We start from the raw sequence: 18,024 nt of genomic DNA on the forward strand, positions 1-18,024 counted from the left end.
CTGTTTTTACCTTTATTTGACTCCATATACCAACTGACTTGCTCACACGTGATAAAACAATATGTGTGCAAAAAAAAACAACTACTCAATGTCCTAAGTAATTAGATAGTGGCGATGGATGCATAACTTTGTGAATTATACTAAAAACCACTGAATGCATACTTTAAAGGGTTAATTTTATGGTATATGAGTATTATCTAAATTTTTTTATTTTTTATTTATTTTTATTTTTTGGCTGTACGTGGGCCTCTCACTGTTGTGGCCTCTCCCGCCGTGGAGCACAGGCTCCGGACGCACAGGCTCAGCGGCCATGGCTCAAGGGCCCAGCCGCTCCGTGGCCTGTGGGATCTTCCCGGACCGGGGCATGAACCCGTGTCCCCTGCATCGGCAGGCAGACTCTCAACCACTGCGCCACCAGGGAAGCCCTATCTAAATTTTAAAATGATTAAAAACAAAAACAAAAAAAATGTGCAGGCTCCAAGTAAAGACTAAGAGCACCAGACTGCCTGCCTTTCCTTTTCTCCACTCTCATGTGGATGGAGAGGTCTAGACATGCTGATTTTTCAGAGGCCATCAGGTGTTCTTTGTGTACCAGTTCTCAAACACTGCAGGGGACTCACAGATGCCTTGAGGTCTCATTGATACGTATCATCCTTCCAAGAAGCACAGCATTTTGGGAATCATCTCATGCTCCTGACAGGATCTGCCCAGGATGTAGGGGTTTCCTGGGACACCAGACTCTCATTCTAAACCTGGGAAAGTCCCAGGCAAACTCACACAACTGGTCACCCAACCTCCTGGGGAGCAGTGAGCAATGAGTGAAGGGTCTCCAGTCCCCAATCCCAGCTCTGGTCCCCACCAACAACACAGCTTCTCTATTTTTATCTTTTTTACATATTAGGCTTTGCCTACACTTTCTGTTTAAGGGAAAGAGTTCTGTGGCTGAAAAGGGGTTTGAAAAACACTGTTCCAGCCTTCATTCTCTTGATGGTCCTTGTCAGCCAAAGCCCAGGACGTTCAGAGATTCAGCATTTTCAGGTAAGTCTAATAAGAAAGACAGTATTTCAGCGGGGAGGGAGTCGGGAAATAGAGCAAAAGCCGCCTGGATGAGCTCCAGGGATGAGCGGTGCTGCTACTCCAGGCGGGGCTGGCTAGGTGCCTGACTGCATCCATCACCACTGTTCTTCCAGTCAGCAAGGGTCTCAAAGAGGAGAAGCTAGAACTCATGGAAAAATCCTAAACTTTAACCTCTTTTGAAAGCTGAGAGCTTTATGGATGGTTTCTGAAGTCCTGTCCAGCACTGACTTTCTACAATCCTAGACTCTGATGGCATTCCACCCACAAACCTTTGGCTCTCATCTCTATATACTGAGGCCTTCTTACTATGAACATGTGTGACTCCCTGCCCAAGGTTTCTTTTCTAGTGTTGAGAGCACATTCAACCCATGCTCAGAGAGTATTAACTCTGCCCTCGTAAGTGTCTCTAAGCCAAAATGAATGGGGAATTAGTAGATAAACAGCCCAACCTCCTTGCTGGTCAGTGGGAGAACTTTGAGGCCCGTTCTACAGTCTGACAAGAGTTCCCCAGCAGAGCTGAGCCCAGCTGCTCTCAGTAGTGACTGCTCAATAACGTGTCCTAAATTGCTTATTTCTCCCTCCTCCACTCCCCTATTGGTATGTTCAGTAACCACATCCCAAAGAAACTACTGGCACAAAACTCTTCTCAAGGTCTGCTTCTGAGGAGACACGAACCGAAAAAAGATCCCATGACAGGCTGGATGGAAATAGCAATATCAAAAGAAAAAAAAAAAATCCCACAGCAACTCTATGGGAAACACCCAACGTAAAATAAAGTTCAGGACTTGATCAGGTCAACAGTGGCTGGGAGTCACCCTGAACAATGCACCCCATTTATAATTCACTTAAATATACTGAAAAGGACTATATTTAAAAAAATGAATATGCAGCTGTTTGCAAAACATAAAGGGTTCCAGGGGTGCTTTTAAAACCTATGATTAAATGAATAAAAGCTACTTACTTATAAAAGGCCTGGTTCTCCACCCCACACTTCCAAAGATGTTTGCAGGCAGCTGGTGTTGAAGTATGGAACGCCAACATGGCTTTTTTCTAATAAAAAAATAACAAAACAAGAAAGGGCATGTTAAACACAGTGTATGTTGTTCATGTTTTTCCTTCAAGAAGTTACCTATTTGCATCCTGCCACTTACCAAACAGATCTGAAGTAACGGATGCATTACTGTGTTCTTAGAAGTGTTCCTGAAATGGTACTCCCCCCTCCCTCACCCTTTGCAGATATTACGAACCCATCCAGGCCCTGTTTCTGATAAAGAACAGCTTCACAATCCTTCTCAACACTCCAAGCATTGCCTAACTCTCAATCAGAGTTGGATGAGTTTAAAAACTTATTTGCCATTCTTGAATATCTAGTGCTTAAACCAAAAACTAGGATCAAGAAAATCCAGAAACTTCCAGACCTAGCTCTGAGGCTCAACGTTTCGGTAATGGCCTCCTCCCAAATGATGAAGCCAACTAACATTTTAAGATTCCCTGGCCTTACAGACTCTGTTTATAAAACTCTAACCAGCACTGGCTGATAGCTATCTTTAAGTATTATTCATTTGTTTTATCATTCTGGCAAATTACAGAGGTAGGAGGAAGTTCAATTTTCTATTTCTCAAGTTTATCACCATCTAATTTTTACACAGGGGTATATGGACAGCATTGCTCACTGAATTTATTCTTAAATGTGCAAAGCCGGTGTTTATTTAACTCCAAACTTCCAGTATCATCACAGACATTAACATCATGGTCTTCTGGGGGCTACATGACTAAAGGCACAGTTTACACTTGACTCCTTCTCCTGCACATACACACCTGCACACACACACATGCACACACAACAACAGACAGCTAGAAAAACAGTTTCTGACCTCCTTCTGGGTGCCAATCACATAAAACGTCTTCCCTTCAAACTTCAATTTGCAGACATCCGACCTAAGAAAAGAAAATCTCTTTGGGTGAGAAGAAAAAAAGTAGCAGCTAACCAAGGTACCTGGCTATCCCAATGGAATCCGCCTGACTCACAAATGCCAAGCAGACTGCAATGAAACGAGATGTTATCATGGCTGAAGGTCTAATGAGCGGCGAAGAGCCCCCAAGTGAATGATACAGCAATTTTCTTCCCAAGAGAGGCTCCGTGGGCAGCTCAGAATTATTTATTCCATTGTTTTTACCGTGAAGCTGCACCTTTCCTCCAAGGAGCTCTAGGGGTTTCATGAACATTAATGTCCAGAACAATGTTAATTGGTCAGCCCATTTTGCAAGATAGGAAGAATGTAGTTATTTCATATTCGGTTAATGAAACAGTATGGATTCACAGTATCTGTAACCTTTCACATCCATCTCCAAGAAACACACACCACAATGCAAAGCTTTCATTTCTGCTCTCCCTGTTGATAAATGAATAATTGTATTAGATACTGAGATGCTCAAAACTGTTAAGGACAACTTGACGAACTGTAGTCAAAAGACTTGAGGCTTCCTCTTAAGGAGCTGCTCAGTTAAAATCTGACTGAAATGTAGACCTAAGGTCAACTCCTTGGTGAGGAGACACGTGTAAAGAGAGGAGGGAATTCTATTTTTACTCCTTTGATCTAATTCCTAGGACAGTGAGGTGTGCCCCTGTGCTTTTCCTGGGGGAAAAGGAATTGTGAGGTCATATTAAGCTGTGGAGAGGATTTGCAAGAGTGACAAAGCTCAATGGATGTCAAAAACAAAACAGAACAAAACTAGGTTTAACGTGGGAAGAAAATTTATTTTAGTAACATGTACATGGCTGCTACAAATATGTGCCTAAGCCGTGGCTGGAAGGGATGGGGATGACATCAGCACCCCACCAGGAACACCAAGAGGTAGAATCCAGAAACTAATGGTCTGGTGACTGTCCATCTCAACTCTTCAGGGTAGCCAAGAAGAAACTAAAGCCCCAAATGGGAGAGACTTGCAATTAATCTGCACGTGAGACATGTCAGGTTCTAACCCAGCTACTCCAAAGTTGACTAGTACCTGAGAATCAAACACCCTTCAGCATCCTCAAGCCTTTTGTAGTCCTAGGAGAGGACGGGGAAGTCCCTGCCCGCATTGCCCATGCTCCCCAAAGTCAGCAGAAATCGCCAGGGAACTTTTTCTGGAATGGACTGAAGTGTGGTTAACATTGGAGCTTCTTTACAGGTACTGAAAATACGGGGAAGAAAACTGGTAACTCCACCATGTTATACATTCATAAAACATCCTTGTTCACAAATCAAATCACTCTCACACACACTATTCTACCTGCTTCTCTCCCATCTCCTTTCTTTCCTATAAAGCAGTCGGATATAACTGATGCCCATTTTATGGATGAGTACATTGAGACACAGAGAGTTAAGTGATTTATTAGAGGCAGAGTTTGAGAATGATAATTGTGGAGGAAGAGAATAAGTGGGCACAGATGGGAACTGAAAGTATGACATGAATAAAGGCAGTGACAGAGTGGGAAGAGAAGATACTTAGATAAATTAGCATTCTTAGAAAGAGAGGGCTGATCATGAAAAAGAGCAGAAGGTGTAGGGAGCAAAGTGGACATGAGCTGACTATGCTAATCTAGTAGAGAAGGGTTGAAGGGAAGGCAGGTGTTAAGAGGAGAGTGCCAAGAAGCGGTGGTGGGGGGACTTGATAAAGAGTGCTCAGAGAAATCCTGAAGCTAACAGAACCATGAAACAGAGGTTCAGGTAAGTGCAAAAGAGCATTTCAAACCCAGGACTGAGGATGGATGCCCACTGGCCCATCAAGAACTGCAGACCCAAGGGCTCAGGCCAAAAGAGTGAGCCCACCACTCAGGGAGACACTGGGTGACAAATCTGTCAGGGACCATCAGGGAGGGAACCAAATCACGCTGAAGCTATGAACCAGACTAAGCCCTTACAATATTCCAATGCACATAAAATGTTCAGCCCTCTTCACTCTTTACTAAAGCTACTTTGTTCCTTGATTGGACATAGTGGGCACTGCCGGTCCATCCTCCCATGTCCTTCCAGACACAACCCAGACTTTATTCTTCCTCTAGATCAACCGTTCATGCAGATGATGCTCTTCCCAGCCCCAAAAGGATGGAGCTTGATTTGACCAACCTCATCATGGAATTCTTCTTCTTGGAAGGATTAGTTTAAGGGGGCGCATATGATCCTATCCTGCCCAATGAGATACACAGGAAGTCTCCTACAGAGCTTCTGAAAAAGTTACCCTTGTTTTAATAGGAGACACATGCAAGGGGCTGCTCTCCTTCAGGGAGTGTTGCTGTGTGAAGATGTAAGGGCCAGAGTTGCGCACATGGCCATTTTATGAGCACAAGCCTGGGGATAAAACCCACCACCCTGGGATGGCAGAGAAGAGAATGGAGGGGTCCAAGTCCTTCACGGTGTTGTCAGGCAGTTCAGTTAGAGGACCATGGGGCTGCCCGACCCCTGGAACTTTTGCTGTTTGAGATAATCAGTCCTCTCATTTGTAAGCCACTGTGAGCAGACATTCCTGTTCCTTTGAGCGAAAAGCATCGTCACTGATACACTGGATTACAAAGGGGGAGTCTAGAGCGAGGATTCAACAGAAGAGAATGGAAAGAAGTGAGTGGAAGAGAGGGTGTCCTGAGTCATTCAAGGGAACTTGCACATTTATCCTGCCCTGACCTAGCCCGTGGTCACCCCTCTGGCCAGTGTTTCCTCACCAGCAATCCTGGACACCTTTTCTTCAAAGGCAGAGCCCCCCGAGCCCAGGACACCCAAGGTCTAAGACAACTGAGACTGGGTTCCATTTTTAGATGAATAATCTCTTTATAAGAAGTTCCAGGGCAGAGAATTGGATCCTAGGCATTCTACCTGACATTTCCAAGCAAAAAGTCAAAGGCTGGGAAAGAAAAACGACATTAATAAAAAAAACAAGATTAAACAATTTTTTCCGAAGAAGTACTCATTACTCACCATTTTATCAAATGGATTCTCTTATTTCCCTGAAATACCACAAAGCCTGCAGCAGTGAATCCTAAAAACGTTGTTGTGCCTGTTGAATCCTGAAAAAAAAAAAAAAAGACATAAAAACATATTTGGATTAAGGAATATAAAATAAAGGCTAAATGATATGCTTATTCATCCTCACGCTGGGTTAATTTCAGGTTAATTACAATGACTGTAGAAATAAACTAAGCTTCTGAGATGGGACTTCCAACCGTAGTACGCCTAACATTTGGGCGAGGGCCAGGAATGTACAGCTTTCCCGTCTGAGGAATGGACCTTCTGCCTCACCAGGAACCTCCTGGGAAAATACAGATTAGTCCCAAACCACTAGTCTACTTCCAAGTGCGTTCGGGTGCTGCCTGAGTTCTCAGATCTGCCCTACAATGTGGGAAAACTGTTCTTGGTTTTCATTAGCCCTGAAACCAAATCCCTGAGCGTCTAATCTAACCTGACTCAATCCCACACAGGATTTCTGGCCATGTAAATATAAAGACATGTCTGGAAATGCCTACTTTGATTCCAGCCTCCACCAGGAAAACTAAGCATTAAGGGAAGGGAAAGGAACAACAACAAAAACCAAGTCAGTCTCCAAGTAATAAATAAAACAGAGAGAGAGGCTCAAATCTGTCGATAAAATCTAATTCACTAAATGGAATAATCTGATTTATACCATTAGCAGGAAGAGACATCTGGCAACTATTCTAAAATAACTGTGTGGGCAGAGCCAGCAGAGGCACATGCCACGGTAAATAGGCCCCACTGGTTCTCTGCCCGGGCTGCACCCTCACAGATCCTGATGGCACTGGGCAACAGGCGTTTATGAAGCTTCCCAGGTCCTTCTAATAAGCAGCCTGAGCTACATCTCTAGCACGAGGACTTCACCAAATACTATTAGCTGGTCCCATCTGGGTAAAAAAATGTCCTAGTATGACTCAAAAACATACCTTTAAGAGCCTGGCTGATATAAACGCTTAGTTTAGCATTCAGGTTAGAGTCTGACTGCTGCATAGTTTAGGATATGGAAAGAACACTGTTTTCATAAAACATTTCCGGAAAACATGCACTTGAGCCTCACTTTGGGAGCTTGTTTAAAAGGCAGATTCCCCAGCTGCACCCCCAGTGATTCTGATTCAGTGGCCCTGGGGTGGGGCCCAGGTGATTCTGACACAGGTGGTCTGGGTTTCCCACTTGAGGAAAATGCTGTCAAGTATTAATTCGAGAAAAAGGAAAAAAGAAAAACAAATACGTACTCCTAATGTGAATTTTAAATCTTTCTTTTTTCCTTCCACTTACCCATTTTGAAAGACTGCATTCTTACTGGCAATGGCCTTTGAAAATAAACCTGTTAGGATCCTATAACTTCTCAGGAGGAAAACCATCCACTTGATGGATGAATGAATTAGCAAGCAATTAGAAGAGGCCAAGAGAGAAAATCTACTACCCAAACATGTGACTGCAGCCCACTGTTGTCCCTTATGATTAGGGGCGATAGGCCAGGCTGTGGAAATATCCTAGAAGGGATCCTCCAGACCTGCATACCAATTAACTCTTTTCTGGGCAAAACAATCATTGTATGTCGACCTGCAGTGAGGGGCATTACCTTGCATGGGTGGGGATCCACCCCATAGGTTTCCAAAGTGTGAGCTTTCAGGAGTAAGTTAAATTCAGCAACTGGTGGGCTCTGGCCTCTAAAATCACACAAGAGAAGTTTAGGGAGTTAATATGAAAAATAATAGAAACATGGAGTTCCTTCATTCAATAAAATGTGCTATTCTTAACTAAATAAAGAGAGAAATCCCATAAATAGTAAGACTGGTCATTATTCCTCTCCACGAGGAGCCCTTTGCTAAGAAATCTGAGCCCATGTTCCAGGGCTAACTGTTCCATTATAAACCCACACGTACTGTGAGGACTCCAGTGACCCGGACAGTTAATCAAGGTTATCAAGTTACCAATAAGCAGGGGCCCTCGCAAATTCAATCTTAATATGAACTAAAACTCAGCATCTGTTCTTTCCTACTTACTTTAAAAGATTATCCAGGATAAATCGCATTTCTTTTTGCTCAGGGCAGGAAGTGGGCAAGCCTGTTACCCCATCAACAGCCTAAACAGAGCCATCCGGGTAAGAAGAGCTGTCAACCATTCCATTGGAAAGCCCTGGATTTGGAAAGAAAACCTCAGCCACTTCTAGTCCTAGCTGTGTCCTCCAGGGTGGTAAACAAGGTCTTGGCCCCAGGCAGAAAAAGGGGGCTGCAAATACAGATGGCTATGAAGCCCTTTCAGGGCTAACTTCCAAACCAGGATTGTGCATTTCAAAGACTCTGCTTTGACTAACAATATCTCACACGTATCTTAGAGAATCCGAACCATTCTCCAAGGATAATATGTAACCTGAACAACCAGGAAGAGTTTGCTAACAACAGGAATGCAGTTTTATGTTCACAATGTAAAACTGTATTGCAATATTAACTCTATTTCCACCCAAGTCTCTCCTCAAAGATGGATTCCCTCCCCACCCCCTCAAGACAGCGAAGAGTCCTCATGTCTCTAATGAAAACAGTATCCCATCTTCCTTCTCTGTAAAGCCTTTCAAGATCTTCTCTTTACCCTGAATGTTCACTCTAATATGTCTAAGGAGCATCTTTATTTATTCATCAAGATCAGCACTGTGGGGACACTTGTAATCCAATAACTCATTTCTGACCATTTCTTTGATTCTTTTCTTCCCTTCCTGGCCTCTTCCTCACCTCAACCACTCTCTCTCTCTTCTCTCCTTTGAGAGACCCAAGCAAATGGATTTTGAAACTCCTAGGTCTATCCTCCATGTCTTTTTAAACTTTGTTTCATTCTCTTAAATCTAAGGCTTTTTGTATTACATTCTGAATTATTTCTTTATTCAAACCTCCAGCTCATTAATTTCTTCTCCAGCTGTGTGCATCCTGCTTTCCATCCCACTGATGAGTTGTTTTAAAATATCAACTAAATATTTCATTTCTAATGTAATGTCTATTTGGCTCTTGAAACAGATGCCTGTTCTTATTTTATGGAATAAACTCTTCTTACTCCTCTGAGGATATCCACTTTGTTTCTTTGAAAGTCCAATCCCTGTTACTCCATTAATGCTGTTTTCGTGGTGACAGCCCTTTGGTTTGCTGAATCAGTGTCTTATTCAATGAATTGATGTTTCCTAAAGTGTTTGGTGACTCATGGTTGGATGCTCATCTTTGTATTTTATGCTATTTGTTTAATACAGTGCCCTCCAGAGCTTGTAGGGAAGGACAAGACAGGCCACATGGGAAGAGTGTGAGTTAGTAACTTGATTTCAGGCTGAAGGTTGTAGTTCCTTCTGGACATTGTCCACATAAGGTACCTCCAGCTCAAGCCTGCTGCTGCCCATGACTCAGCACGAGGGAACCAGAGGAAGAGGTCAAAGCTGCCCAACTGTTCCAGATGCAGTTGCCCAACCACCATGATGGCTGCCCTGTTATCTGTTGCCTGAAGCACCCAGAACCATTCCTATTCTATATGTCTTTGACCTGGATTCCTTCCATCTATTTCCTATCTTCCAGAGATACCGCAGGACTTCTGATCCAAAGATGGTGTTCTTTCTTGCATCTGCTTTCTAATACATTTTCTATTATCCACAGGGACTTGGAGAGGGAAGGGAAGGGAGCCACGCATGCTACCTTTTTCTTTTAATAGAAGAGGTAATTTTTAAATCCATCCTTTACGCAATGTATTACCGAGGGATTAACTCAAACACCTTCTTCAGGAAAATAAGGTCTTTCTAAAGCTTTCCGAATTTCCTCTTTAGTTTTGATGTTCTGAAGTTTCACTGGGACATACATAAAGGGAGCCTCCTTATTTATTCACCCCGATCAGCACTTTACGACCCTTTCAATCTAACAAATCCTGTCTTTCTTTGACCATTTCTTTGATTCTTTTTTTTTTTTTTGAAGGCCTAGTCATCATAATTGTTTCTCTTTTTGATAAAGGAACAAGAGATTCAAGAAAATCACCAAGTATTTTGATGGGGAAGGGAAAGGGGACTTTCTGCAAGTTTTTGCAATACATACAGGTATTTCTCCCTTCATAGCTCTCTCATAAGTTCCTGAAGTAAAAGCTTACCTTTCACCAGCAAATAAAGATAATTATTGAATCTGAATATTGGGGGCTTCCTGCCCCCACATACACACTCTCTCTTTTCTCTCTCACTCACTCGTTCATACACTCCCTCACCCCCCTGGCTGGGGACAAAGCACAAAGCTGAGCTGTCCAGCATGTTGCTAAGCAGTACCCCACTCTGGTGGCCCTCAAGACAAAACTGCAGCCTAATGACCCAGATTGAGGCCAAAGAGAAACAGGACTAGAGCTAAAGCAGCCCAGCACCTCCCACGCCACAGGCCACCAGCTCTGCTCCAGGAAAATCCTGCCGCTTCACATGAAAGGCCCTCACTCTGCCTCTAGAGAGCTGGCCGTTCCCCTTTGTGGTAAACCGTCAACCTCTTTGTCGAAACAGCTACAGACTGTTTATTCTTGAAATTCGACTTTGGTTTTGCAGCACACCCTTCTTTTCCATTCAGTCTGGGAACAAGTTAATTTTGAAAGGCTATAGTTTGGAAGTTCCTATTGGAAAGTCAGGACTTTTTGCTTGCCTAGGTGGTCTCCTTCTGACCATTCCCCTGTCCTTCGTAAATCTGATGAGCATCTAATTGCAAACACTCAACCCCAGAGGGCAGCAGGGTGCCGTGCTACACAGCTCCAGAGGACACACCATTAAACGCAGAGACCTCTGCTCATCAGGAGCTATCATCCAGGCGTGAAAAGGTAAGTCCCTGTCTGGGAAAAGATTTTGGCAACATGTACAATCAAAAAAGGACTCCTGGGCTTCCCTGGTGGCGCAGTGGTTGAGAGTCCGCCTGCCGATGCAGGGGACACGGGTTCATGCCCCGGTCCGGGAAGATCCCACATGCCGCGGAGCGGCTGGGCCCGTGAGCCATGGCCGCTGAGCCTGCGCGTCCAGAGCCTGTGCTCCACAGCGGGAGAGGCCACAGCAGTGAGAGGCCCGCGTACCGCAAAAAAAAAAAAAAAAAAAGAACTCCTATGTAGAATATTTTTTTAAAAACCTCCAATAAATCAATAACCAACAATAAAATAATTTTTAAAGATAACTCAGAAGGAAACATGGCAAAAGACTTGAATAGACACTTCACAAAATAAGATATCCAAATAGCCAACAACCACAGGACAATGTGCTTAACCTCTCTAAAATCAGGAAAATGAAAAACTCTAAGAAGTCACTTACACATCCATCTGACAGCCAAAATTAAAAAAAATACCAAGCATTCATGAGCATGTGCAGCAAAAGCAACTCTCATATACTGTTGGTAGAAGACTAATTTAGTAGAACTATCTGGAAAACTGACGTTATCTCCTGAAGTTAAACATGTTTACCCTATAACACAGCAATTCCATTCATAGTTATACATACAACAGGGATGAGTGCCTGCTGCATCAAGAAATACATAGAATTTTCACAGTAGTGCCATTTGTAACAGCAAAAAAACAGGAAACAAATGTCTACTAACAGTAGAATGGATATACAACGGAACACTATACAGCTGTGAAAATAAATGAATTCAAGCCACATACAACAAGATGGGTGACTATTACAAAAATAAAACTGAACAAAACAGGCCAGATAGAAATGAATACACATTGAATGAATTCCATTTATATGGCTTTTTTAAATGAGCAAAACAAAACTAAAGTATTTAAAGTCAGAGATGTGATTACCTTTGGTGGGGGGAAGGGAGAAGATAAATATTGGGAAGGGGCATAACAGGGGCTTCTGAGGTGTCACAAATTCTCACTTTGACCTGGGTGGTGGTTACATACGTACTCGCTTTGTAATAATTCATTGAGCTTGACATCTATGTTTTGTTGGCTTTTCTGAACTTGTGTTATGCTTCCATTTTTAAGAGTTTAAGAAAAAAGGAAAAGAAAGAAAAAAGGCCGTGAAGCACTGGGAACCCTCATAAATTATTGGTGTGACTGGAGCAACCCCTTCAGCAAACAAGCCACAATTTCCTAGAAAAGCTGAACTTGTGCAAACTCTATGGCACAAGCTTGTACCTGGTTTCTACACCTAGGTTTGTACCTACACTTAGGGACTCTTTTACATACACCCCTACGAGAAGTATTCAAGCAGCCATAGTAACTTTGTAATAGCAAAAACCTAGAAACAACCCCAGTGTCAACAGGAGAATGGATACATAAAATGTGACATGTTCATATGATAGAAAATTAATTACACAGAAGCAAAAATGAAGACCTATGGCTGTATGGATCAATGTGAAGAACCTCAAAAACATCATGTTGGTAGGGGGAAAGTGAGATACACAAATAGAGTGTGATTCCATTTGTATGAAAGTCAAAAGTAGGAAAAAACTAAGCATACGTTACTTGTTGATGTATGGAGTACATTTATAAAAGCAAAATAAGAGAATGAATAACCTAAAATTCAGAATAGCATAGAGAAGGGAGGGAGGTAGTCTGGAAGGGTCACGTTAGGAGACTTGAGATCATCTGGTGATGTTCTAATTCATAAGCAGAGTTAGGGGGTCATGGGTGGTTTTTCAACCAATCTTTAAATGATACATATATTGAATATACTCTTTTATATATCATACATTTTCAATGATCAAAAGAGAAACAATTCCTGCCTTTTTAGTAAAAGAATTATTGGGTGAAGTATTATGCAATCTAAAAGCACCATTAAACTCAACAGACTAGTCAGGAATATAAGAGATACCCATGCAGAACAACCTTTTACCAAACTCTCCTGTTCTGAGCAATATATAACTGTTTATATTGTGAAGCAGTATATATATTTTTTTCACTTACTATTCATCAAGGAGGAATTCTTATGCTCATTTTACAGATGAGGATTTTGACACTCAAAGAGGAAAAGTAACTTGCTCAAGGTTACTCAAGTATTAGGTGGAGGAGTGAATGCAAACCCAAGGCAGCCTGATTCCAAAGGGCTTCTCGGGACCTGCGCTACCATCACGACCAACATGATATGGTCCAGGGCCATTTGCCTGCTCTCCTGGATGCCAGGCTGAGCATTTCCAAGTGACATGGTTTCTATTGGTTTTTCTAGAAAGCATTTTTCAAATTCTAAACATTTCATGTTATCGGTATTGAGGCACTCCATCCCAGACGACAGATATTTAGACCTGAATAGAGAGAAGTGATATCTTCTTTTAATCTAGGTCAGAGATCCCCAGACTACAGTCTGCGGGCTAAATCCGGATCGCCACCTGGTTTTGTACAGCCCTGGAACTAGAAATGTTTTTTCCATTTTTAAATGGCTTGAAACAATCAAAGAATAATATTTCATGCCCTGTGAAAATTACCTGACATTCAAATATCAGTCTCCATAAATAAAGTTTTATTGGAACAAAGACACACCCATTTGTTTGGGTACCATCTGTGGACACTGTCATGCTACGATGGCAAAAATGAGAGGTTGTGACAGAGACCATATGTTGTGCAAAGCCTAAGATATTTACTAAATGGCCTAGGATAGGAAAAGTTTGCTGAACCCTGATTTAGGAACTGAACACAGGACTAGAAAACAACTGAAGCTGTGTCTGTTTGATTCCATACAATGGAGATTAAAAATAGTACCTATCTCCAAGATTTGGTGTAAAGAATAAGCAGTTAACAGATGTAAAGCCATTAGACTAGTGCCTGACAGAGAGCATGCTCTCTCCTCGCCCTCAGAATAGCATTTGTTCCCTTCCTAGCCCTGCACGTGACCGAAATCAGAAATATGACTTCGATTGGAAGTGTCAGGAAGCATGCCAAGATATTTACAGTAGAGCAAAGTCCTCTCTTCAAAATAAAAGTCCTCGAATTGGTATCATTTGCATTGGGTTTGACTCAGATCTCCAATGCCTAAGCATTTCAAAGACTTAATCTAAAAATTCATACACAGAGAAAAGCTACAAATGTTCAGAGAAGGAAAAGGGTTCAAAACCAATGGAGAAAAGGTAGAGACCCTGATAGCACTAAGATACTCCTGAGTCCCCCTGACTCACTGAGGAGGAAATCATTGAATAGTCAGGTTTTCAGGAAGACATTAAGATCAATTAAATAGAAATTTGTTTTCCTTTCAAATCTCCCACTGGACATTTGTTTCTGGCCAAAACTCTGTTTGGTAATGGAAAATAATGATTTTCTATCCTTTAAATCTGGAACCAGGAATTGTTCTGCTAAGATTAATAGTGTCTCTAATGAGTCATTTAGAGATAAAGACCAGTGTTTAGTTGAATTCTTTTTCAAGAACTAACAATTCTCTAAAGATATACTTTTCTAATAAACTAGGTGAGGTCAAGTAATTATGTACCTAACTATGTATCTCCCTTCTGCCTGTCTTGAAAACTTTTTTTGCCAAGAGAAACACTCTCTCTCTTATTGATCCTCCTTTAGCATACCATTCCATCGAGTACAAAATCGTACAGCATCCCAAGGATGAATGCAAATTATCAGTGGACGTTAGTTGTGGAGTGAGGTGTGGGTCTTGACGGCAATGACTTGGGCTGCTTGGAGCACAGGTGGACAGGGAAGGGGGTGGGTTTGGACCCACCTGAACCATTTGGGTCTGTGAGCTCCAGACTTAAACTCTTGGGTAAAAGACCAGTAGAATGGTCTGCTGCCGCAAAGTAGAATTCTCAATTTGAGTTAGGTTAGATTTTGCTGCAACTTGGTTGCAGCTTTAGAGTTTGTTTACCACTGGCTCCAAAGCTTGAAAGTGCGCTCAGAACCTGCCTTTCATCAGGGCTTGGGATCTTAGCATCCACGAGACTCTGGAGAGTTCTCCATGCTTTATGGCTTGGCTGCCAACTTTCTGAGCTGCAGGAAATCTCCTCTGCTCTCCAGTCCCACCCACGGCTCTCTGCACCTCAGATGACCATTTTCCTTCCTGTGGTCATGTCCTCCGCCCTTGGCAAGGGATGTCCCGCCCTGGCTGAAGGTCTGCAGTGCCTCCGAGGGGTTTCACTCAGCTCTCCTGCCCTGTCTGACATTGGCATACTGCCCCTCTTCACTCAGTGAAGGCCTGGGGTCCAATGGTGGTGGGAAAGTGCAACTCACTCTGTAGCTGGAGTCTTTGGGGTCCCAATCAGTCAGGTCAGCCCACTCGTAGTCACTAAATGCTTGTTAAAGGTTTGGCTCGTTCCCCTTGCCCCCCACCTCTGGCATATTCCTCCTCCTCCTACCACCAGAGGTAAAAGCAACAGCCCGTCTCTGCCGTCCCAGGAAAGGCATTCTGGATTTCAGTACCTTTAGGTTTCTTTGTATCCTCAGCTCTCAGATGGGTTTAAAAAATATGACTTTGGGGCTTCCCTGGTGGCACAGTGGTTGGGGGTCCGCCTGCCGATGCAGGGGACGCGGGTTCGTGCCCCGGTCCGGGAGGGTCCCACGTGTCGCGGAGCAGCTGGGCCCGTGAGCCGTGGCCGCTGGGCCTGCACGTCCGGAGCCTGTGCTCCGCAACGGGAGAGGCCACAACAGTGAGAGGCCTGCGTACCGCAAAAAAAAAAAAAAAAAGACTTTGTAGTTTATCTAGCTTGCTGGTGGTGTCTTGGTGTTAGGGGGAGATCCCTCTCTCGTGCTTTCCACATCCTCACTGGAAGTGAGAGTCCCTAGTCTGTCACTTCTAATTCTTTACTTAGGGACATTATCTCTCCTAAGCTCCTTGGGGAACATTAGGGACTGCATCTGTGCAGAGCATTAGATAGAACACTACAAATTTGGGTGACTGCCATGATATGGGGGAGACATATGGTGATGCTCTGGGACAGGGGCAAGACACATAGAAGAACAGCCACTTAGAAAGACATCAGAGTGCTTTACAGGAACACTTAGGTTTCAGGTCAAGTTCTATTGCTTCACAACTGTGCAGCCTTGAATAAGTTAATTTCTCAGGCCTCCGTTTCCTTATTGGTAAAAGAAGGTGGTTTCAAACAATCCAATGGAGGACTGAGGTGAACTGACTGAGCAGGGATGGTGGCGACTCAGAGAACAAATGATTCTTTTAAAGAGTGCTGCTGCTGTCATGTAGGTGACAGGCATGTTACCAAATCCCCCAGTTGCAAGTAAGCTAGAACTTTATGGGAGCTGATTGCATTTTCCAAAACTATTATTTGGCCAAAGAACCTACATCTGGGTGAGAGTGTAGTCCAAGGACTGTTATTTTTTTTAATTAATTAATTAATTTTTATTTATTTATTTTTGGCAGTGTTGGGTCTTCACTGCTGCACGCAGGCTTTCTCTAGTTGCGGTGAGCAGGGGCTACTGTTTGTTGCGGTGCGCGGGCCTCTCATTGTGGTGGCTTCTCTTGTTGTGGAGCACAGGCTCTAGGTGTGCAGGCTTAGTAATTGTGGCTCGCGGGCTCTAGAGTGCAGGCTCAGTAGTTGTGGTACACGGGCTCAGTTGCTCTGCGGCACGTGGGATCTTCCGGACCAGGGTCGAACCTGTGTCCCCTGCACTGGCAGGCGGATTCTTAACCTCTGCACCACCAGGGAAGTCCTAGAAAGCTAGACATTTTTGAAACTATAAATCCTTGCCAGGAAGCCATGGCACATGATTTACAGAGATTGTGAGCTTTGAGAAATAACAAGAGATGCTGACTCTTTAAAATACACTCAGTGTCATTATTACTTCCAGCACAAACCACACTGCATTAGATCATTATGGGGGTGGCTAATCCGATAAGTTTTCTGCTCTTTAAGGGCAAGGAATATACTTCATCAAACTGCTTCACCGCCAATTGAGTTTTCTGAATATTTAAAAGCTGATGACCTGTTACTGAAACTAATCCAAAGGTCTTTGCTTCTAATGAGAAACCTGATGAACTAGCTGAGTAGAAACTCCAGGAAAACCTCCAGAGAAACCTATCATGGTTCCTGATAGTGAAATCAATCTTATTCTTGATCTTCAACCCCCTCTGAGGACCCCCCCAGGACTAATGGTATGGGTATTCCCTCTTAACCCAGATGGTCATGATTAAAGCTGTGGAAAACAGAAACCAAAAGAGTCAAAAATAACAACTCTCACGTCCCCTGGGGGTTGTTGCAATGGCTTCCTCCAGCCACCAGAGGGCTCTAGAAGGAGGAATAACCTATTTCTAAGCAGTCCCATTGCTAGGATCTCATCTCTGCATACCAAACTCAAATAAAGTCTATAAATTATGAGATTATTTCTTATACATAGTTTTAAAAACAAATATGGATCTTTTGTCTTAAAATTATCTGTGGAGTCAGGATAGTGAAGCAGAAATTGATTCTAGACCTGCTCTACTAGATGTTTAAAACAAAGGTCAGCAAACTAGAACCCATGAATCAAATCCAGTCCACCATCTGTTTTGTCAATAAAGTTTTAGTGAATCACAGCCCACTCATTTATGTATTGTCTATGTCACCCTACAAAAGCAGAGCTGAGTGGCTGCAATAGAGACCATACAGCCCAGAAAGCCAAACAAATTTATTAACTACACCTGATCTAGAAGAATTACTCAGCCTCAGTGAGTTTTAGCATAGACATGTATTCAAAACTGTGAATCATATAGATACATATCTACATTCTCCAGTTCACAGGTTGTTAAGAGGCCCAAAGATGCCTTTATAAAATCTTTCTAAATAAAATTCTATTAGCTATATACCTATTGGAATGGCCGGAATCCAGAACACTGAAAACACCACATGCTGGTAAAGATGTGGAGCAACAGGAACTCTCATCCATTGCTGGTGGGAATGCAAAATGGTACAGCCACTTTGGAAGACAGTTTGTCAGTTTCTTACAAAATTGAATATACTCTTGCCATACAATCCAGCAATGATGCTCCTTGATATTTACCCAAAGGAGATGAAAATTTACATCCACACAAAAGCCT

General features: G+C 42.9%; 1 protein-coding gene across 3 annotated transcripts in view; it reads right to left on the reverse strand.

Annotated features, from left to right (window-relative positions):
* FRMD3 (FERM domain containing 3) overlaps window positions 1-18,024 on the reverse strand; it is a 315,727-nt gene that overhangs the window by 71,916 nt on the left and 225,787 nt on the right. For all 3 annotated transcript variants that reach the window (XM_067744693.1, XM_067744692.1, XM_067744694.1), the window contains exons 7-10: window positions 7,666-7,753; window positions 6,033-6,121; window positions 2,952-3,015; window positions 2,039-2,127 (exon numbers count right to left, since the gene is read on the reverse strand). In XM_067744693.1, the coding sequence (XP_067600794.1) occupies window positions 2,039-2,127; window positions 2,952-3,015; window positions 6,033-6,121; window positions 7,666-7,753 (330 nt within the window). The remainder of the gene's footprint in view (window positions 1-2,038; window positions 2,128-2,951; window positions 3,016-6,032; window positions 6,122-7,665; window positions 7,754-18,024) is intronic.

This window comes from Pseudorca crassidens, chromosome 7, assembly GCF_039906515.1.
Source record: "Pseudorca crassidens isolate mPseCra1 chromosome 7, mPseCra1.hap1, whole genome shotgun sequence".
In the NCBI taxonomy this organism is placed as follows: Eukaryota; Metazoa; Chordata; class Mammalia; order Artiodactyla; family Delphinidae; genus Pseudorca; species Pseudorca crassidens.